This window comes from Mizuhopecten yessoensis, unplaced genomic scaffold (genome assembly GCF_002113885.1).
Source record: "Mizuhopecten yessoensis strain PY_sf001 unplaced genomic scaffold, ASM211388v2 scaffold7939, whole genome shotgun sequence".
Lineage (NCBI taxonomy): Eukaryota > Metazoa > Mollusca > Bivalvia > Pectinida > Pectinidae > Mizuhopecten > Mizuhopecten yessoensis.
Window position 1 is genome coordinate 133,985 of NW_018407298.1, and position 24,475 is coordinate 158,459.

Genomic DNA, 24,475 nt, shown 5'->3' on the forward strand with positions numbered 1-24,475 from the left:
TCTGGCTTGAAAAACAATCAACTCTGCTTAATGGAGTCTAAGAAAAATGTTGTGCTTAAATAATTTGACAGGTGTAGAAATACATGCGAGATTTTGACAATAAAGTTTTAAGAGCAATTATTTTGTTTATTTGCATGTTTATCTGGTTAGTCTGTATGGGGAGATAAATATCAAATTTCAGGACATGTCAACATTTGGAGCCTATATATTGGCTCCTATTTTTTTTTTAGCTCAACTGCCCAGAAAATGCTGATGAAGAGGCCTGGAAGGCCAAATGAGATTTTGCCATGGTGCAGTGTCCATCTGTTCACTTTAATTTCTACATTAAAAAAAGGGGGATTGAAGGGTGAGGTTTTATGCAAAGTCTGTAAGAGGTTGCAAATGTTGATGTTCTGCATCTTTGATTGGTTTATACTGGGACTCGAGGGTGATAAACATGCAATACATGTATATCCCATACATATGTTCATCTGATGTCTCAGATTGCATGAGTGCATTGCATGCATGGATATATTTCTTTAGGGTATATCCATTTGTGTAATACACAAGGGCCACTTGAGATGTCGGATGAACACATGTAGTATTGCTTTTATTATAAACCTACAATTGTTCTTCATATGCATATAATATTTCTACAAAGCATAACTCATCATTACCCCTTTGTTTATATGTTCAGTTTTCTTCTCAGAAACTTGAACCAAAAAACAACGGTGGACAAAATGATGTCGGGTATGGAATCTTAACATCAGGGTAACCATAGTGAAAATTGCGCTATAATGATAAAAACTTATTATTGTTTCAAATTGTCAGTTAGATGAGGGGATAAGTTCCAGCCAAAAAGGAGATGAGCTACTGCGATACAGTGTGAAGTACATTACCTTGTATTGCATGGCCTGAAAACTGGTTGTACCACTAGAGTAACATTCACCAGATATTTTATAAATTGGGACAAACCCAGGGAAATATGAAATCTTGAAAATCTTCAAAAATGTGCTACAACAGGCCTTTTAAAACATCCTGAATTATGATCATTGATTCCATCATAAGCATGGTGTTACTTATAAGACAACTGGCATTACTAGTAATTAAAATATTATACACAGTTAAAACCTCGTTATCATGTCTCTCTTTTCATTTGGCAACTAGCTTTATGCAAATACATTTCAATAATTGTCCCCTTTTCTTATTTTTAGAATGATTCCCTTATATGTCAAAGTCTCCTTTGATATATTACCAAACACTTTGTAATGCCAAAATTGTCCTCGACAAATTGTGGAGGTATATCAAGATTATATGTAATATGTATTGTTAGCACACTTGGATTGTAAACGGGTTCATATAGCACAACCAGTGAAGTGTGTGTAAATTGTACAAAAGGTGAGGCTATAACCCCTGGCTGTCTGAAGGATGGGACCTGCAAATAAAAGAGCAAAATTACCATATTGTTTAAACAGATTTGTCTGTATACCTATGTGATGGATATTGAACACACATGTATGCGGTTGAAAGCATGTTCACCTGGTGGGGATAATGGCTGGGCTGACATCCCCAGGGGTTGAGGACATGCATGGCCAGAACAAAAGAGAAATTGGCCTTGTTGCAATTTCTCCTCTAGAACTATTAGATGGATATCATCCTTGGGGGATGCTGATTGAAAAATACATGCACAAATGAGGGGATAACCCCCAGAAGGCTGAGTGACCGGGCCAAAAAGGGGTTGTAACTTGAAAATGAATGAGATCCTCACCCATTAATCATGTATGCAATTGCTGGGCATGGGGAGAAGAATACATATATCATACCGAGATTGAATTCAGGATCCTTTGGTAACTTATATTAATAGTCCCTGGGTCAGAATTAAGAAGTGTTTGACATCTTCTTGTTAATATGAAACAAACACAACCATGCTCTCAGAATTGGTTCCAGGTTTTCCCCTGTCTCTGGGGACTTATTCCTTTGGTCATGACATAGAAATGGCTGTGATGCCCAACCTATGACGATGTCAGAAATTCTTGATGAGTGCACACATCCCTTCCGACTAAGTTCTTGGTTCAAAACTTTGAGACTGTTGAGATCACCACTCTATAACATATACCTGGGTATGAATTGACATATATTTAGACATATAATTGTCACAATAACTATTAGCACCAGGGTCTGGCCCCATACCCCGGAGCCTTATGTGCTTTAAAAGAGAATATTTTTCTATTATTGCTTAAATATCTAGGTGAGCGATACAGGCCCTCTGGTCCTCCTGTTCAGATATGACTTTTATCTCTTTTCTTTTCAATAGACACAGATTATTTGTGTAGAAATGTTGTTATATACCAGTATAGTTTATAACTTGTATAACTTACACTGGTTGCATGTGAGTGTACTTTATGATCCTTTTATGATTCAGCCATGTAATTCTACTATATCTGATGTGAAATCAAGATCAAGTGAAATGTGTAAATCTACCTAAAGAACTTGAACCTGTGATGTTTGGTCATGCCATGTGTCTAAAAATAGAAAATAATTCATTCTTCCAATGGCTAGCTTAGCTTGTTGAGGACAATAGACCCACCCAAGCTACACATACTGTACATGTACAATGAAGTCTGACCCAGTACACCTTTCAGGTAAACTCCACACATGCAAATACCAAGAGGCTGTAAACGTTTGAATACCAGGGTGATCAAATTATCGTGTACATGGAAAGGATTGGTTCCTCAAAATAGGCATTGGGGGTGTCAGCTGCTTATAGAGCTATAGTGGCGCAGTTACTTAGCATATACTCTCACATGTGCAGCACACCTGTACAACGTACATATTACTTGTATACATCAGAGGCTTAAATGTGTGATATGACTTGTGAGGCATCAGTCTCTGCTATATACTTCATTATGGTAACATTTTAATTATGTGAATCAGATATCAGATATGGAAGTTTGATGAGTACAGGTGGTGAATAAATTACCTGTGGATTTTTACCTGGTGTATACAAACATCTGTAGGTAAGTATACCTGTATATTCCTTACCTAAACTCAGTGATGTGTACACTGGGTATATCGATGATCAGCCATACATTAATGTATGGAAAAGGTATCCATTTAGATTCATCATAAACTATGGAATTTAAAAAGCTCTGCTCTGTATGTAGTGAAAGGCACTTAGACTGGACAGATTAATTTACATTACTTCTCTGAACCTTATATATATAAGAAAATGATCAGTAGATCATAACATTATGAATTTTTCTTTTACAGATTTAAATCATCTGGCTCTAGAATGCTGAATCATATGTATAATGGATTTCGAATGAAATTCCTAAGTATTCTTAATGAAATGACATTAATTAAGGAGACTTCTGGTTTATTTGAACTCTATTTGTCAGGGATTTAAACAAAACGGTTTGTGAACAAAACATAAATAACATGGTCTTCAGAAAAGGGTGACAGCTAGTCACTGTACAAGGAAGAGAACAAAGTGTTGATACTCGCTGAAATTAAAAGCCGCTCCTAAAAGGATGTGTTGGTTAGTTAGTTTTATGAGCTGGTAAGTTATGGTAATAAAAATGATAAATAGTTAAAGTCCTGTTCACAGAGCAAATGGTATACACATCATCAGTCCAACACTATAGGCATGTACGTCAAACTCATCCCAGATCACACTGTTTTTTAAATTCATGTACATTCTGTGATTTAATTATGTATAATTAATCAACTGTAATTAGGGAACCAAGCTAAGGTCACAGGAACCATATATAATAGTCATCCAGAATAAAACCTCCTTATCATGATCTTATCTGGATTGAACTTAATATCATCCTGATTGTGTATTACTGCCTTTGATAATAACTGGTGTGAATAGCTACATCCTAACATGTTTTGATATAATTAGTATAGGTAATGATCATGCAGTGATTAACTCATTTGGTGGAATAGCCATCTGAAGTTTGGAGTTCCCTATAGGCTTGAATCCCAAGTCCCTCACATTTTGTTAAGGTAGAGAGACATAGTGTTGTATCTCCTACAAAGAAGACTTCCGATTTATTTGGCATTTTTCTAACTTGGAGTTGCTTTGCTGATTTAGTATAAAGGGTATGTGAAAGAAAGATATCTATTATAATATCCTTCTTTTATAATAAAAACATATCTGCCAGGGGATTCAATCCCTGGAGCTCTTGTTTATAAAGAACTGAGGTTTATATCTGTACAACACTACTAGTCATGATATTTGTTTTGTGAATACTTTCAGGCAACATCACTGGAAATCATTTCAAATAGTTCTAACTCCATAAAAAAGGACAACAACCTGAATAATGTATTCGTTTGACAATAGAAAAAATAGTAAATTTAACGAAAAATTAAATTTTGGAGACTTCAATGTACAAAGTGTATTAGAAAATTGCTTGATGTCTCAACCCTATCACAGATTGCTGCCTGCTTCCTATCTCTTCTTACAAGTACTGCTTGTATACTCGAACTAATTGCCTGCCACACAGGCAAATAGCAATTTACCTGTTTTCATATGAGGAGCATAGAATCATATGTAGTCTAGAACCTGTCTAACCACAGTTTTTTATAATCTATAATATATGATATTATCTAGGCCCTGTTTTACCACTGTAGTCTAGGACCTGTCTATACACCATTATTATCTAGGCCCTGTTTTACCACTGTAGTCTAGGACCTGTCTATACACTATTATAATCTAGGCCCTATAAAACTACTATAGTCTAGACGTGTCTGTATACCACTATAATCTAGGCCCTGTTTAACCACTTTAGTCTAGGACCCACCATTATTATCTAGGCCCTGTTTAACCACTTTAGTCTAGGACCTATCTGTACACCATTATAATTTAGGTCTGTTTAACCACTTAAGTCTAGGACCTATCTGTACGCCATTATAATCTAGGTCTGCTTAACCACTTTAGTCTAGGTCCTATCTGTACACCATTATAATTTAGGTCTGTTTAACCACTTAAGTCTAGGACCTATCTGTACACCATTATAATTTAGGTCTGTTTAACCACTTTAGACTAGGACCTATCTGTACACCATTATAATTTAGGTCTGTTTAACCACTTAAGTCTAGGACCTATCTATACATCATTATAATCTAGGCCCTATTTAACCACTATAGTCTAGGACTTGTTTGTACACCATTATTATCTAGGGCCTGTTTTACCACTGTAGTCTAGGGCCTGTCTATACACTATTATAATCTAGGCCCTATTTAACCACTATAGTCTAGGACTTGTTTGTACACCATTATTATCTAGGTCTGTTTAACCACTTAAGTCTAGGACCTATCTGTACATCATTATAATCTAGGCCCTATAAAACTACTATAGTCTAGTCGTGTCTGTATACCACTATAATCTAGGCCTTGTTTAACCACTTTAGTCTAGGTCCTATCTGTACACCATTATAATTTAGGTCTGTTTAACCACTTAAGTCTAGGACCTATCTGTACGCCATTATAATCTAGGTCTGCTTAACCACTTTAGTCTAGGTCCTATCTGTACACCATTATAATTTAGGTCTGTTTAACCACTTAAGTCTAGGACCTATCCGTACACCATTGTAATCTAGGCCCTGTTTAACCCCTTTAGTCTAGGACCCACCATTATTATCTAGGCCCTGTTTAACCGCTATAGTCTAGGACCTGTCTATACACCATTATTTTCTAGGCCCTGTTTTACCACTGTAGTCTAGGTCCTGTCTATACACTATTATAATCTAGGCCCTATTTAACCACTATAGTCTAGGACTTGTTTGTACACCATTATAATCTAGGTCTGTTTAAGCACTTTAGACTAGGACCTATCTGTACACCGTTATAATCTAGGTCTGTTTAAGCACTTTAGACTAGGACCTATCTGTACACCATTATAGTCTAGGTCTGTTTAACCACTTAAGTCTAGGACCTATCTGTACACCATTGTAATCTAGGCCCTGTTTAACCACTATAGTCTAGGACCTGTCTTTACACCGTTATTATCTAGACTCTCTTAAGTCACCCTATACTATGGTGTAGGACCTTTCTATTCACTCTAGTTTAGCCCCCTTTCTAACTAATATATTGGCTAGACTTAGTCTAATCAATGTCTAGGCCAACATTTCTCACTTTTAGGCCCTGTCTCATCGCTAAATTTTTTAAGACCAGTAGTATCTATATATAAATGTATAAACACTCTTTGAATGCGTTACTTAATTGATTAGGTACAGGAGAGATCAAACATCCATGAGGTTAAGCAAGGCAGTAAATGTACATTATAGAGTGAAGTATGTAAAGAAAATCAATACAGTAATCAAAGTGCAGTACTGTAACTACAGTACTGTAAATAATGTACAATAGGCGCTACATGTTAACAGGTCTTTTGATTCCATCACTCCTGACTAATTTACCGTAATTAACTACACAATTGTAAGGAGTTAGCATTTTTTAAGATTGATATTATGGTACCCATATGAACATGTATTGCATATTTGCATAATAGAATATTTTTATGTGTTCATGTAAATTCTATAACATTTTGTAAAACAATATTGTTACTTGCATGTGTATAACTTGGACATTGCTATAGCCAGCTGTCTACCACTTTTTGTTTTACGTTATGACTTGACCTTCAACTCCTTGTGACCTCGTCCTTGAGGGAAGAAACATGAGTTTAGTACTTGACACACAATTTACTCATTATGCATCCATCAATTAAGTTTGATAGCATATAACAAAAAAAATGAATGCCTTCATGCCTAAGCATCAAAATTGGATATATTGTATGGTCTGGCCTCGACCTTTAGGCAATTAACCTGTATTAAGTATACAATTGCACATCCGCTGTTAACTCATTCACCCCTGAAAACACATATGAACTCTTTCAAATCAAAGGTTGGAATAGTTTATTATGAAATTTCAGGGGTGAATGAGTTAACCCTTTCACCCCTATGTAACTTTAAAAAAGTCTACAATGCATTGATCTGGCTAAGTCTATTATGGTCTATAGTGGTGAAAGGGTTAACAGGACATTAAACCTGATAAAACCAAACCAAAAGCAGTTTTTAAGTTTAAGTTTAACTTAAAAACTTAAAACTTAAACAAACCAAAAGCAAAATATACTCACAGGCATGAGTTACAGCTGTTCACTCTTCCGTACAGGATACCTTATCATTGCTGTGTTTTATCCAGTGTTATTATGGTAATGTGGCCAAACAGTGTCCCAGGTGGGGGAACTAATCAATATTTGTGTATAAAATCTGAAAAACAACAGCTAGGTGGTTGTCAGGGAAACTTGGCCACTGTTAACAGGTAAATTGGTGTGTTGGGCTAGTCAGCTATACAACTTTACTGTGTGGTAGATTTTAAGTGAGAATTTTTTTTCCGAATCCCCATATTTGTGTTGCCTGGGAGACTGTCCATATACAGAGTGAAGAATGTGATGTAACATGTTTTATACTATTGGTGGTCAGGGCCAAGATATCTATACAGAGAGATGGTTTGACCGACATGGGACAATCTCTGTGTTCATAGGAAAGGATATCGATTTTTAAGTATCAGTAAATTGTGTTTCTTAATGTGAAACTGATTTGGAACAATTTACACCTGTCAGCAAAGACTGAAATTTCACAGTCTTAAGAGATCAGAGGCTATAATTACAAGAGAACTTGTCTAGGGTGAGAGTATATCATTTGTCTAGATGTACAAAATGTCATCATTCTGGACAGACCAGGTTACACATGGCTAGAGAGACTACCGACCTGTTTTGAGAGAGACCCTAAAATACCTGTCTAAAGGAACTAAAAAACTGTTGTCTACTGAGTCTTAAGTATTACATGGATGTAGTGACCAAACACCACCTGTCCAGATATCACCTGCCTCTAAGTGCATCATTTAAATTGGAAAGAGAATTTTCTGAGTGAATTTTCTGATGGAAAATACCTGAGCTTGTTAACGTTCCTCTATGAAAATCATGGCAACAGTATTTGTTTTAGTAAAAAATGATAACACAGAAATATAAGCATTTTTAAAACTTGGTTTACGGTGGGGATTAACACTATATAAGGAGATAAATAATTTCATAAATAATTTTTGCTTTAGGGCATGCTTGAATTTTGAATATTTTAAGATCTATAAAACTGAATATTTTTCATCTTATACTTTTCTATTTTATTACTTGTATATTTGCAATTTTTCCCCAAACATATTGTGTTTTAATATATTTACTGGAAACTCTGCAAGTGTACTGAGTCAATCACCAGTCTAAATATGTACCGGGGAAGTGTTTGGATTCAAGTTCTTAAAATGACACAACTTTGTTTAGTTTAACTTGTATATATTTCTCTTATAGACCTTATTAAGCTCTTTTAGAGATAAACAAAATATGTATGTTTATATTAAGAACGATGGAAATATTAATTTGTATAATCCAAAAATGTTCATATCCAATTATCTTGTTAAGATATAGTAGTAAGGTTCTTTTGTCAAATATAAAACTATCTAAATTAGTTAATATTATAATTTTTAATTAGATAAAGATATTGTAATATAAAATCTTTGTTTGCATGATGCAGAAAATGCAGTGATATGTATTAGATACTTGGTAGATGAATTTAATAAGGATATTTCAGAATGACCTGCGTCTTTATGTAGACGACAGCAGTTGTTATACATGTACACATACAAACACTTTTGACTAACAGGTACTAAGTCTTAGCTGCCTTTATTGGTGTACTTGACTTTATAGTTTATACGATTTTATATTTGTACAAGACAAGATAGAATTTTATCTTCCTTTTGGTAGACAAGAATGCTATGTAATTATCAGACTAAAGATTTTTTGATTTTTTTTTTACAATGAACTTGTGTACATGTATGTGTATGTATGTATATTAGTTCAGTTGATCGACTGGAAATAGCTTGTGTGTATTAATATTGAGGTCATGAAACTGTAAACAATGGCTGAAAGGGGAACTTGGGAGGCAGGAGAGACGTCTCCCTTGATGGTTGATCCCGATACAGGTTGTACAGTTTGATGTCCTGTATTTTTCAGTGTGTTTTTGACTTAATCATAGCCTTAGACTGACAGTTAAGGTACATATACTGTAGCACTGTATATTATATATATAGACCACCGTGTTTACATGCCTGGTACATAATCAGACAACATGATCACAACACCATACGACACCTGTTTTGATGATCACCCTTAACGCGGTTACACCACCTGTATTAATGATCACCCCTACCACATCTGTATTGATGATTACCCTTACACCACCTGTATTGATGATCACCCCTACACCACATTTGTATTGATGATTACCCTTACCACACCTGTATTGATGATAACCCCTACGCCACATCTGTATTGATGATCACCCCTACACCACACCTGTACTGATGATCACCCCTACCACACTTGTATTGATGATTACCCTTACCACACCTGTATTGATGATCACCCTTACCACACCTGTATTGATGATCACCCTTACCACACCTGTACTGATGATCACCCCTACACCACCTGTATTGATGATTACCCTTACACCACCTGTATTGATGATCACCCTTACACCATCTGTATTGATGATCACCCCTACCACACCTGTCATGGTGTCTAATATTAATGATCACCCATACCTCATGTGCATTTTTTCCCCGAATGTTTCTAGAATCAGCACACCAGAAACAAGAAAACATGGACAGGAGACAAGACTTTACAGGAGTAGCTATAGATCCTACATTTCATGTAAACAGTCAACAAGATGCAGATGGCAGCAGATACAGGTAAGCACTAGTTTAAAAGCAGGTAGTACAGTAATATGGATAAGACAAGATAGATTACAGTAGCAAGCTGATTTACCTGGTCTCACTGGTCAGGGGAAAGCAAACTGATTTACCTAGTCTCACTGATCAGGGGACAGGAAACTGATTTACCTGGTCTCACTTGTCAGGAGAAAGGAAACTGATTTACCTGGTCTCACTGGTCAGGGGACAGGAAACTGATTTACCTGGTCTCACTGGTCAGGGGACAGCAAACTGATTTACCTGGTCTCGCTGATCGGGGACAGGAAACTGATTTACCTGGTCTCACTGATCAGGGGACAGGAAACTGATTTACCTGGTCTCACTGATCAGGGGACAGGAAACTGATTTACCTGGTCTCACTGATCAGGGGACAGGAATCTGATTTACTGGTCTCACTGGTCAGGGGACAGGAAACTGATTTACCTGGTCTCACTAATCAGGGGACAGGAAACTGATTTACCAAGTCTCACTGATCAGGGGGACAGGAAACTGATTTACCTAGTCTCACTGAACACGGACAGGAATCTGATTTACTGGCAAATGGCTTGCAAGTGGGAAAGCCAGATTAGTTGTGAATAGATTGACAAGATTCAACTGTGAATATGTACTTTTACATTCAAGAAAAAATATGCTTTTAAATGTTAGGTTTTTCTACGATCTTAAAGATATTAAAATGCCTAAATAAGTAAGTATTTCTATCAACATTTATATTATGGTTTAATTAACATTTTAGGTCCGATAATGGTGACTTTGAAAGTCATATGGGGCATCCAAACTCACGTTATTCTAGCAGTGAAGGGGGAGCTACACTGGTACGAAGACGAAAGTCGTCGCGTCATCACGGTCAAGATGGTCAATATGAAGACTGGGATGAGGAGGAGTCCAACATGTTACCAAGTCTACGATTTCAACAACGTTCTCGTACAAAATCCCTGAAACAACGACATAAGGAACTTCAAGATGAGCATGTACAAAGTCAGAATAATAAACCACAGACACTGCGGGAACGGTATGCTGAGATGAAGGAGCGAGAGGAAGTGACAGCTGGCAATTTGGCTAGCTTGATGAGGTAACCATTTACACTAGTAATGTGACTAGCTTGATGAGGTAACCATTTACACTAGTAATGTGACTAGCTTGATGAGGTAACCATTTACACTAGTAATGTGACTAGCTTGATGAGGTAACCATTTACACTAGTAATGTGACTAGCTTGATGAGGTAACCATTTACACTAGTAATGTGACTAGCTTGATGAGGTAACCATTTACACTAGTAATGTGACTAGCTTGATGAGGTAACCATTTACACTAGTAATGTGACTAGCTTGATGAGGTAACCATTTACACTAGTAATGTGACTAGCTTGATGAGGTAACCATTTACACTAGTAATGTGACTAGCTTGATGAGGTAACCATTTACACTAGTAATGTGACTAGCTTGATGAGGTAACCATTTACACTAGTAATGTGACTAGCTTGATGAGGTAACCATTTACACTAGTAATGTGACTAGCTTGATGAGGTAACCATTTACACTAGTAATGTGACTAGCTTGATGAGGTAACCATTTACACTAGTAATGTGACTAGCTTGATGAGGTAACCATTTACACTAGTAATGTGACTAGCTTGATGAGGTAACCATTTACACTAGTAATGTGACTAGCTTGATGAGGTAACCATTTACACTAGTAATGTGACTAGCTTGATGAGGTAACCATTTACACTAGTAATGTGACTAGCTTGATGAGGTAACCATTTACACTAGTAATGTGACTAGCTTGATGAGGTAACCATTTACACTAGTAATGTGACTAGCTTGATGAGGTAACCATTTACTCTGTAACGAGACAAACTAATTTAAATCTTGCTAATAAGTTCCGGTAAATTGACCAAGTGCTCTTTTAGAGTTGTCATGAGGCTACCTTGATGAGGTAATCAATTACAACAGTGAATTGGCTGACTTAACGAGGTAACAAATCACAATTGTAAGGTTAATTACCCGAAAGACAGACGAGCTTACACCATGACAATTATCTATCTACTTTTCATTTAAAAGAGTCCAGAATGGTTGGCAAAGGAGACTCAATTTTATATCATAGGGAAAATTGAGTAAATATTTAGGTGCCTACTCTTAAAGTAAATATTTAGGTGCCTACTCTTAAAGTAAATATAAAAGGATTTAAGCTAACTTCAATTGATGTCAGGATATCCCTAGGCCAGGGGTCTCATTATTTTATAAATGAACAGTGTGACCTTCCATATCTAAAAGCTACTTCTTCAGTACAGGTTAAGTGATTTAGACCATATTGGCATCACCCTGGGACAACTCCTGTATGAATCAGGAATCACATTCATACAGGAGTTGGTCCCAGGGTGATGCCCCCAGTTTACAGTTCGTGTATCAACTTAAATGCCTGGTGTACCTATTTAAGTCACAGTTGTACCCATTTCATTGTCTGGTGTACCCATTTCAATGTCTGTTGTACACAACAGACATTGAAATGGGTGTTATATGTCTAACACCAAGGGATCTCAAGGTTATATAAATCACATGGGGGCAATGAGGTGGAGCCCAATAGAGGAAATACAAGTGAAGTTTATTCTTTCAGTGGAGTTAAGTGATTTTAACGTACCTGATTTATTATGAAGCATCTTTGAACAAAGGGGATTCAACTTTGTATCAACAATGGATGTGAAGCCCTTGCCTTCAGGGCAGAGTGGCCCGTAGCATAGGGTTTTTGTCATGAACAGGCAAATACTTACTAATTTTGCCAATAGTGAAGCTGCTATGTCTTGGCTTGCATCAAGTGTTTAAGTTTATATAAGTCACTTTTTGCATATAAAACATTGTATCTAGAGAAGGGATTAAAATATACAAAATAAACATCTATATTTATTTGGATTTCAAATTAAGTCTGTTGAATATCTACATTTTGTTGTATGTACCCAGTTTACAGTTGGTGTATCAACTTAAATGCCTGGTGTACCAATTTAAGTCACAGTTGTACTCATTTCATTGTCTGTTGTACCCATTTCATTGTCTGGTGTATCCATTTCAGTGTCTGGTGTACCCATTTTAGTGTCTGGTGTACCCATTACGGTGTTTGTTGTACCCATTTCAGTGTCTGGTATACCCATTTCAGTGTCTGGTGTACCCATTTCAGTTTCTGGTGTACCAATTTCAGTGTCTGGTGTACACATTTCAGGGTGTGGTATACCCATTTCAGTGTATGGTCTCCCCATTTTAGTGTCTGGTGTACCCATTTCAGTGTCTGGTATACCCATTTCAGTTTCTGGTGTACCAATTTCAGTGTCTGGTGTACACATTTCAGTGTGTGGTATACCCATTTCAGTGTCTGGTGTACCCATTTTAGTGTCTGGTGTACCCATTTCATTGTCTGGTGTACCCATTTCATTGTCTGGTATACCCATTTCATTGTCTGGTATACCCATTTCAATGTCTGGTGTACCCATTTCATTGTCTGGTATACCAATTTAAGTCACAGTTGTACTCATTTCATTGTTTGTTGTACCCATTTCAGTGTCTGGTGTACCCATTTCAGTGTCTGGGATACCCATTTCAGTGTATGGTATACCCATTTCAGTGTCTGGTGTACCCATTTCATTGTTTGTTGTACCCATTTCAGTGTCTTGTGTACCAATTTCATTGTTTGTTGTACCAATTTCAGTGTCTGGTGTACCCATTTCAGTGTCTGGTGTACCAATTTAAGTCACAGTTATACCCATTTCATTGTATGGTGTTCCCATTTCAGTGTCTGGTGTATCCATTTCAGTGTCTGGTGTACCCATTTCAGTGTCTGGGGTACCCATTTCAGTGTCTGGTATACCCATTTCATTGTTTGTTGTACCCATTTCAGTGTCTGGTGTACCCATTTCATTGTTTGTTGTAGCCATTTCAGTGTCTGGTGTACCCATTTCAGGGTCTGGTGTACCCATTTCAGTGTCTGGTATACCCATTTCAGTGTCCGGTGTACCAATTTAAGTCACAGTTGTACTCATTTCATTGTCTGTTGTACCCATTTCAGTGTCTGGTGTACCCATTTCATTGTCTGGTGTACCAATTTAAGTCACAGTTGTACTCATTTCATTGTTTGTTGTACCCATTTCAGTGTCTGGTATACCCATTTCAGTGTCTGGTGTACCAATTTCAGTGTCTGGTGTACCCATTTCAGTTTCTTGTGTACCCATTCCAGTGTCTGGTGTACCCATTTCACTGGTTTTTGTACCCATTTCATTGGTATAACTATCTCAGTTTCTGTTGTACCAGTTTCCTTGCTTTTAGTGCTGTTACAGATGGTAGTTAAGATAAACAACTTTTTAAACATGAACATTGTAAATGTTGATTTATTTGCATGCTAACTATTGCATTGTAGAAAGACTAACACATTGATGTAATCTGAGTTTATTTTTTCCTGACAGAGACAAAAACCAGTAAGTAGTGTTAATGTAATGAGGGAGTAGTCAATCCAATGTGCACTTCCCAGACTGTTATACAGAAGAATAACATTAGCAATAGGTCTCTTAAATAATATGCTAACATGCTAAATCCCAATATTCTCTACAACTCTTTCTTCATTTTCAAAAGTTACTAAGATTTAAAGACCAGGTATTGAAGAACTACATCTGGTATTAATCTAACAAAATCTGCTAACAGGTGCTCGATTTCCATTTAAAATTCGTCTTGTTAATAATATAAAAAAACAACACATAAACATATTAAATACCTAACACTTTTCTCTTTAGTTTTACATGGTACTCTTCTAAGCTTTGAAATATAACTATAAAAACATAAGAGATTGGGTTTGTCTCAGGATAGATACAGGATAAATTATTTTTTTGAGAAAAAAAACATGGTTTGTCAAAGGATTATGGGGTTTGTTTCAGAAAAAATGATTGTACGTGTGACCCTGAGTAACTCCTCACATAAAAATAGAGCTACTGCACCCCGGTAATAGATCTTGTCAGTGAACACAGGAATGGTCACAGGGAGTTGTTTTTTAAACAGATTTGACATATCTTGTATTTTTTGTGCATGAAAAGAACACAATGTATGCAGGATAGAACTTTTCATCTGTCCTGTTTCTATCCAATACTTAACCATGCCGTGATGAAATTTCCATATGAAACATGTAGATGTTTACACAGTATTATGTGTAACTTCAGGGCCAGACGTGGGACAGACTTTAAGTTAATGAGGTAACCCTGCACGAACCAGCCTATTATGGTATATACAGTAGTACGTTCATCTGCCTCCTCCAATTATCTATGCCCACAACACAAAGCAGTACACCCTGATGGTCCAGGCTCCGGTATAAACCAGACCTTTAGCTTGGCGACACTTTATCATTTGTATTTAAGGCTTTATGATCCCTGACACATTATGCTTGTTACTTTTATAAAGATTGTTTTTCCTTACTCCCATGAAGGCAGGTGTGTCTGTATGTTATTGAGCGAGGAGCTTTCCACCTGATCAAAAAGTGGCCATGCATGGTCTTTTAGCCTGTTTATTGAGAATATTCTGATGATACAATTGCATATCAAGCTGAAGGATACAGCGTATATTGTATATATGTTACCTCCCCTTAGATTATGTGGGGTGAAGTCTGAAAGATATGTATGGCTATAACTCAGGATTTGTGTTATGCACAATATTCTTATACAAATATATCCATGTCATTATATGTATAGGTAAATTGACACTAATTCCTAATATCAAATATCATATCAACTCTGTCTTAATCGATTTGATGTAATGAATATGAAAAATTATATTATATGTATTCTTCAGTTTATATTGCATGTCTATTTGAAGTATTGTTTGTGTAAGCTATATAAACATAATCACCTGTGAAGAACCTTACAGCTCCTTGAGGGTTCATTCAATCTAAGGTGCTACAGAATAAATAAACACAAACTGTGTTCACTACCTGTATTATTTGAAAGTGAGATTCCATTTACCTCAATTAAACAGATGATAGCTGAAGTCATTTTGATGCAGGATAATTATTCAACGCTTTTTCTCATTCTTAACCCGTTTATTTAACTAATCTTAACCAAAACATCTGATGGAGTGTAGATTAAAATCACTATTTAACTACTGAAGATGTTTTAGCGATTGACATGCCCTTATGTTTTAATGAAGCCTGTCTTTTGAGGGTTTATACAAGACATTAAATCAGTATTACAAAGACAGTTTACAATGTTATAATGTGCAATTTTACACAAATGTATGAAATTTTACAATCATATCTAAAACAGATTTTTACATACTTCAAAAACTTTGAGGCCATGTAAAAGAACTTTGAGGCCATGTAAAAGAACTTTGAGACCATGTAAAAGAACTTTGAGGCCACGTAAAAGATTAGATGTTAAAGTGTAAGCTTGATAATGAAAACTATCATGTTAAATCTGTGTCAAATATCTCTCGTAAGTAGAATTACACTTTTATAAAGTCAAAAACGCATGCTACAGGGTTATACTGTCATGAGGGTTAGAAGTTGCTTGGGATACAGTCATGATCAACCTCAAGGTCCTATTCCAGAATGTTGCATCTTTGGTGGAGGAATCACTTGAGTGGAAGACTTAGGATTTAATGCACTGAAGTAATAAATTCACATCTATTATATACATGTATGTGCACTGAAGAGTTAATATTGTACAGCTTCTTTTGCAGGAGATGTTTGTAAGTATTAAATTGTACTCGAATATCTTATTTTACTTTTAAAAAGATATAGTCTACCCTATAATTAATAATTAATAAAAATTGGCTATAAGGATGAATATTTAGCCATTGGTTTATTACAAGAAAGTTTAATTAAAGTAAAATTGTTATTCCCTTGTTTCCCCAGGGACTCCACTCTCAACAAGATGAACAGATCTAGAATGCTCAAGGGCACGGAATCCAAGGTACAGACCCCCTCTTATGACAGGCCATATATAGATATGTACCACTCAAATGTGTACTCGTAACAGCACATTAAAATTTCAACATATACAGTAGGAGTGTTCATATGATTTTTATGTAAACATTGTTATTGGTCATTACATAACCCAACACCGAGCAGGTATGATTCACAGTTCATTTACTGGAGCCAGATTTTATAAATACTTGTTTCACTAACCTACATACTTTTTTTTGTATTTGCTTATTATGATCTGGGAGAGGTTCAGATATCTGCCCATATTTGTATTTCCCTAGCTAGCTGTCACACACTGGTGGGGCATTAAATGATGCTATTGGGACAACCTTAAGTTTTTCCAAATGACATCTTCGGTAGACTTAATTGTGTTTATCTTCATTATTCTTATACCTGTACTATAAGTCCAACAGTCATCAAACTTCATTATTCTTATACCTGTACTATATAAGTCCAACAGTCATCACACTTCATTATTCTTATACATGTACTACAAGTCCAACAATCATCAAACTTCATTATTCTTATACCTGTACTACAAGTCCTACAGTCATTAAACTTCATTATTCTTATACCTGTACTACAAGTCCAACGGTCATCAAACTTCATTATTCTTATACCTGTACTACAAGTCCTACAGTCATCAAACTTCATTATTCTTATACCTGTACTACAAGTCCAACACTCATCAAACTTCATTATTCTTATACCTGTACTATAAGTCCTACAGTTATCAAACTTCATTATTCTTATACCTGTACTATAAGTCCTACAGTCATCAAACTTCATTATTCTTATACCTGTACTACAAGTCCAACAGTCATCAAACTTCATACTTTTATGCATCTTGAAAAGTACATACTAACACTCCAATATATCAAATGTAGATCACTGTGACCTATAATTTTTGGTTCAGTGACTTTGGGTAAGACTGACATTAAGGACCCCTGTCCCACTGCACTGTGGTTTTTCATATATACAGTAATAACCTCCCCTTACCGGTCAGTTTGATTTGGATTTTTGTCATGCAGATTTTGAAAAATAAAATTTGTGATAATCATAAGCTGCTGGTAAATCAAAATATATACTGAAAAACACTTAATTTGAGGGGGATTAAGGTGGGGCTGTAAGTTGTCACAGAATAAAAAAATCATCGTCAAGTTTTTAATGCGTGATATCTCTCTTAGGAGTACTATACCATTATAGGGCCTATAGGTCACTTTGACCTGAATGTTCTGCTTCACTGACATTGATTACATTTACATACATGTAGCTGAATTTGTGTGGTTAAACTCGGGGTTGTTTAGCTCCATTTCTTTGCTTAGACTGAAAAGATACTTTTATTTCCATCTATATGTTTAAAACATTTTCTAGTTTATCTTAACCTTTCACTTGGAAATAAACATGAATTTTAAGTATCAAGGTGAAGGTCAATCATAAGTAGAAATGTATACACAGAGATTTATGGAGTTTTAGAACTTCTATGATGCAGTGATGGATCTACAATTTATTTCCATCGATCCTTTTCCGCTGTATTGCTAAAACAATGGGTCAACAATGATAAATTTCAGTATTTCTAGAAATTCTTTGAGTCCCATTAAAATTTTATGAGTAGAGGCCTCGGGACTAGATTGATCACTGTTGACAGTAAATCAGTTTGTCATGATCTACTGAGCTGTTGATCAGGAAGTTGTCCAAAATACACTGTAAAATAACATGACGCTGTTTGATTATCAGATGTGGCACAAGCTGAAAAGACAAAGTAAAGAAGTCCTACAGCACTTTACCATATGGCTGAGTGTGTTCAAAGAAATTGAAGGCAAGTGTTGATCTCTTATCGAAATATTTAAACACATTCACCTGTAACTACATGTAAGAATCAAATCGGTCAATATTTATTTTGTGAACGTTTGTTTTTTGTGTATTCCTGAATCAACTCAAGAAGACATTGATAAACATGTATTATTTTTACAGTAGGAGTACATGTAATGATTTTGTCTTCTTTACAGAGCAAACCTTTTTTTTCATACAGAGTGTATAACAATTAATCTTAAAGATCGGCATGGTACAATTTTCTTGTAACTCACTTAAGTCATGTCAAACAATCAAAAAGTCAAAATGTGAACATTGAAAACAATATTTGGCTTCAAGTCTCTTCAAATTTTGTCCAAATCATTGACAAAATAAGATTTTTATTTATTAGTTCATAACAAGAACAAGAACAAGAAATTAAGCTTGAGCACAAAATCCATGCTTAAGCTTGAAATGGTTTCATGATTACAGGCTCATGTGTTCAGTTGATTTATTCTAGATAACCTTACTCATTAGACCTTTATTTGATGTCAGAGTTATCTCCCTGAAAAACTTTTTTGTCCCAAATGTATTGTAGTCAATGAAATGCTTTCCAAATATGTCATAAAAAAAATCATTTGTCAATGAGGCAATATTATAATTAATGGAAGATATTTGACAGGCATACAATAAATGTGAACCTCTTTTTAAAAGGATAAGATTGATATCACTGGCGGTGTAGCCTACATACAGATCAATTTCAACAAATTGTATCAATAGTATTCAATATTGTCAATTGTTCTAAATGAGGCTGAGTCTAAGTAAGACATCTGTTAAAAGATACATTGTGTTTATGATGATATTACTGGGGGAAATACATGCCAAACTCAACATTTGTGATTCTACCTGTTTTGGGGTGAAACCCATCTTTACTGGCGGAGAGAGATAAAAATAATAAAAGTGAATACATCAGAAGCTATCTTGTATGTACATACATCATGTCATAGAACATTAGTGAAAATGTAAATCTTTGATTTTCAGGCTCATACGGGACAGCCATTATGACTTACTTTCGCTTCATAAAGTGGCTAATGTTTCTCAACCTCTACATCATGATAATAATGTTTGGGGTGATCACAGTGCCACACCTAGCCCTAGGGCCCTATGAATTTCAGGAATCTGTGAGCCCTGAGGTTGGGGGATACCTAGAATCTGTCAACTGTACACTGGACTACATTGACTATAACATCAACTACACAAACTCAGAGTCCACGTTCGAGAAGGTCCTTGATGTTCTACAGGGAACAGTAAGTCACCTTTGTTTTACATAACACATTAAAAAAATGTCTTTAATATTTAAAATTTTGTTTCATTCTGTCCTCAATATGTCTATGTGAATAACACTTGTGATGTGAGAGGAATGAAACCAGGGCATCCCAACCCTGGCATCCCTCCTAAAACATACTGGGGAAATAAAAAATTGAACCTAAAAGAAAAAGAATTACACTTCGCATTAAGATGTTTGATTCATTATGTGTAAGTATAGTTCCTCTGGAATGTATACTTGCTGACCAGCTTTGCCACTAACCAAGACTTATTTTGCTGTGTAGGGTTGGATGGAGAGGAAGCTGTTGTTTTATGGAGTGTACTTCAACAAGACCTACAGTGTAGGAGATGATACAGAGGTCTACAATATGAGCCTAGCCTATCTGCTGGCTGTGGGGGCTAGCTTCATCATCAGCTTCCTTCTTCTAGTAAAAAAGTTAGTATGACCTAACTGGTCGACGGTTTCATGGAGAAGGGTGTGGTAGCTACGTATAGACCTGCATGCATCTGGGGACATCACTGACTTCAATTAACGATATGTCATTCTGTGTCATGTTAGTTGTGTGGTTTTAATATTTTATCAAGTTAAATTGGATTCACTGTTTTCATAAACTTTCATTGAAAAAGAATGCATGTTATATTTTATGAATTTATACTAAGGAATATTCTCTTGTCAGACTTAAACCATTGAATTAATTGGAGAAAATCTAACCCAAGAAAAAATGTGAAATATAAGACTATTAACCTGTAACTTAAGGACATTCTTACGCTGAAAAATTGCGTGTGATTAGATTTCAGTGTATTTCTTGATTGTCAAATTATCTGTTAAACTTTCAATTGCTGATTGCAGTGTTCATTGACTCTGCTGATTGGTCAATCTTTCCGTTACAGTTCTGCCAAGAACGTGAAAGTGACCCTTGGAATAGAGAAGACTGTAGCTCGGTACTGTAACAAAGTGTTTGGTGGCTGGGATTATTGTATCAAGGAAGACCGGGGTGCAAACATCAAAAGGGCAAACCTTAAGACTGATATAAAGGTAAAATTATTACCAATGGGCTGATATAAAGGTAAAATTATTACCAATGGTCTGATATAAAGGTAAAATTATTACCAATGGGCTTATATAAAGATAAAATTATTACCAATGGGCTGATATAAAGATAACATTATTACCAATGGGCTGATATAAAGATAAAATTATTACCAATGGGCTGTTATAAAGATAAAATTATTACCAATGGGCTGATATAAAGGTTAAATTATTACCAATGGGCTGATATAAAGATAAAATTATTACCAAAGGGCTTATATAAAGATAAAATTATTACCAATGGGCTGATATAAAGGTAAAATTATTACCAATGGGCATATATAAAGGTAAAATTATTACCAATGGGCTGATATAAAGATAAAATTATTACCAATGGGCTGATATAAAGATAAAATTATTACCAATGGGCTTATATAAAGGTAAAATTATTACCAATGGGCTGATATAAAGGTAAAATTATTACCAATGGGCTTATATAAAGATAAAATTATTACCAATGGGCTGATATGAAGGTAAAATTATTACCAATGGGCTGATATAAAGGTTAAATTATTACCAATTGGCTGATATAAAGGTAAAATTATTGCAAATATACATGGTCAGGACAAGCATGTTTCTCAGACCAATTTTGTCTGTCATGTAATATAATGAAGATTAAAATAATAATGTATTGGAGATATAAAAAAGCAATGTTACTGTAAAAAAATGCATGTATTTCATATATTGCTGTATTGCTGATAAAGAACAATAAAATTCTGTTGATATGATCAGGAAGCTACAATATGTATTGTTGGTTGTGTTACACTAAAATTACAATGACGTAAGTTGCCATTGTTGTAAGAGAGATGCAATGTATATGTTTGGTCATTGAAGGCTGACCTTCAGGAGCAGAGTCTCAAACTGAAGCTGTCCAAGCAGACGATGAAGGACAAGTGCCAGCTGTACATGATTCGTTTGGTGATCAACATCCTAGTGCTTGCTCTCCTGGGGGGCGCCTGCTACCTTATCGCCTTCACCACAGAGAAGATGTTGGACGTAAATATCAACCTTTACTCTCTGCTTCTGTTTCTTTTGGAAAACCCAAGTCTCCAAGGTTTACTGACACAAACTATGTCCACATGAGATGAATCCCACACTCCTATATTTCCTGAGACAAATCCTTCCCTCCTATTTTTAGCTCACCTGGCTCGAAGGGCCAAGGGAGCTTATGGCATGGTGCGGCGTCCGTCGTCAACAGTTTACTTTAAACAACTTCTTTTCAATAACCAAACTGCCCAGGGAGATGATATTTGGCCAGTAGCATGCTTGGGTGAAGGGCTACCAAGGTTGTTCAAATGAATGACCTTCAATTATATTCAAGGTCACAGGGGTCAATTGTTTAAAAAAACCTATAAACAACTTCTTCTGAATAACCAAAATGCCCAGGGTGCTGATATTTGGCCAGTGGCATGCTGAGATGAAGGGCTACAAAGTTTGTTCAAATGAATGATCTTCACCCATATTCAAGGTCACAGGGGTCAAATATGTTAAAAACTTTAAACAACTTCTTTTCGATAACCAAACTGCCCAGGGAGATGATATTTGGCCAGTAGCATGCTTGGGAGAAGGGCTACCAAGGTTGTTCAAATGAATGACCTTCAATTATATTCAAGGTCACATGGGTCAAATATGTTAAAAACTTTAAACAACTTCTTTTCGATAACCAAACTGCCCAGGGAGATGATATTTGGCCAGTAGCATGCTTGGGTGAAGGGCTACCAAGTTTGTTCAAATGAATGACCTTCAATTATATTCAAGGTCACATGGGTCAAATATGTTAAAAACTTTAAACAACTTCTTTTCGATAACCAAACTGCCCAGGGAGATGCTATTTGGCCAGTAGCATGCTTGGGTGAAGGGCTACCAAGTTTGTTCAAATGAATGACCTTCACCCATATTCAAGGTCACAGGGGTCAAATATGTTAAAAACTTTAAACAACTTCTTTTCGATAACCAAACTGCCCAGGGAGATGATATTTGGCCAGTAGCATGCTTGGGTGAAGGGCTACCAAGTTTGTTCAAATGAATGACCTTCAATTATATTCAAGGTCACATGGGTCAAATATGTTAAAAACTTTAAACAACTTCTTCTGAATAACCAAAATGCCCAAGTTGATGATATTTAGCCAGTATCATGCTGAGATGAAGGGCTACAAAGTTTGTTCAAATGAATGACTTTCACCCATATTCAAGGCCACAGGGGTCAAATATGTTAAAATCTTGAAACAACTTCTTCTGAATAACCAAAATTCCCAGGGTGATGATATTTAGTCAGTAGCATACTAGGATCAAGGGCTACGAAGTTTGTTTAAATGTATGAACTTGAATCATATTCAAGGTCACAAGGAGCAAATATGTTCAAAATATTTAAACAACTTGTTCTGAATAACCAAAAGGCTCAGGATGTTGATATTTAGTCAGTAGCATGCTGGGATCAAGGACTACTATGTTTGTTAAAGGGAATGACTTTGACTTATATTCAAGGTCACAGGGGTCTTCTGAATAACCATGTGTCCCAGGATGTTGATACTTTGCAAGTTGCATCCTGAGATGAAAGGCTATAAAATTTGTTCGACTTTCAATCACATAGGTGAAATGTTTTAAAAAAAATTAACAGGATCTTTTGAATGAATTTTAATCATAAATACTGATATTTTGCCTGTAGCTTTATTTTAGATCACTTTTAAGGTTACATGTGTGAGATTTATACCAGGTGAGCGATGCAGGCCCATTGGGCCTCTTGCCCTGAGACAAATCTCACCCTCCTATATTTCCTGAGACAAACCCAACCCTGCTATATTTCCTGAGACAAATCCCACCCTCCTATATTTCCTGAAACATATCCCACCTTCCTATATTTCCGGAGACAAATCCCACCCTCCTATATTTCCTGAAACATATCCCACCTTCCTATATTTCCTGGGACAAATCCCACCCTCCTATATTTCCTGAAACATATCCCACCTTCCTATATTTTCTGGGACAAAACCCACCCTCCAAAATCCTGGGACAAACCCCAACCTCCTATATATCCTGGACAAACCCCACCCTCCTATATTTCCTGGGACAAATCCCACCCTCTTATGTTTCCTGAGACAAACCCCACCCTCCTATATTTCCTGGGACAAATCCCACCCTCCAAAATCCTGGGACAAACCCCATCCTCCTCTATTTCCTGGACAAACCCAACCCTCCTATGTTTCCTGAGACAAATCCCACCCTCCTATGTTTCCTGAGACAAACCGTATCCAGCCATGATTCCAGAGACAAACCCCATTCTCCATGGCTTCCTGAGACAAACTCTAGCCTGCAATGTTTCTTGAGACAACCCCCCCCCCCCCTACTTTACCATTTCTTCTTATAGTTACATTTATTTTTTTTATTTTGAGATATTTATATTCATGTCAGTTTATAAATAGAGTAACTCATAAACCCATAGATCTTCTTAAGAATCATTCAGACATTTTTAATAGATGTCTTGTTTATTATTACTTAAACTTTCATAAGTTGAATGAAACTTAGTC

At 36.0% G+C, this 24,475-nt stretch overlaps 1 protein-coding gene across 6 annotated transcripts in view; it reads left to right on the top strand.

Moving 5' to 3' along the window:
• Positions 1-2,523: 2,523 nt before the first annotated feature.
• Positions 2,524-24,475, top strand: part of LOC110454593 (transmembrane channel-like protein 7) — a 33,991-nt gene continuing 12,039 nt past the window's right edge. The window contains exons 1-10 of one of the 6 annotated variants that reach the window (XM_021504187.1): positions 2,524-2,621; positions 9,666-9,780; positions 10,535-10,870; positions 14,991-15,023; positions 16,676-16,733; positions 18,482-18,563; positions 19,577-19,842; positions 20,146-20,297; positions 20,753-20,897; positions 21,786-21,947. In XM_021504187.1, the coding sequence (XP_021359862.1) occupies positions 2,594-2,621; positions 9,666-9,780; positions 10,535-10,870; positions 14,991-15,023; positions 16,676-16,733; positions 18,482-18,563; positions 19,577-19,842; positions 20,146-20,297; positions 20,753-20,897; positions 21,786-21,947 (1,377 nt within the window). In that variant the 5' untranslated portion in view covers positions 2,524-2,593. The other 5 variants (XM_021504188.1, XM_021504189.1, XM_021504185.1 and 2 more) reach the window with 5 other exon arrangements.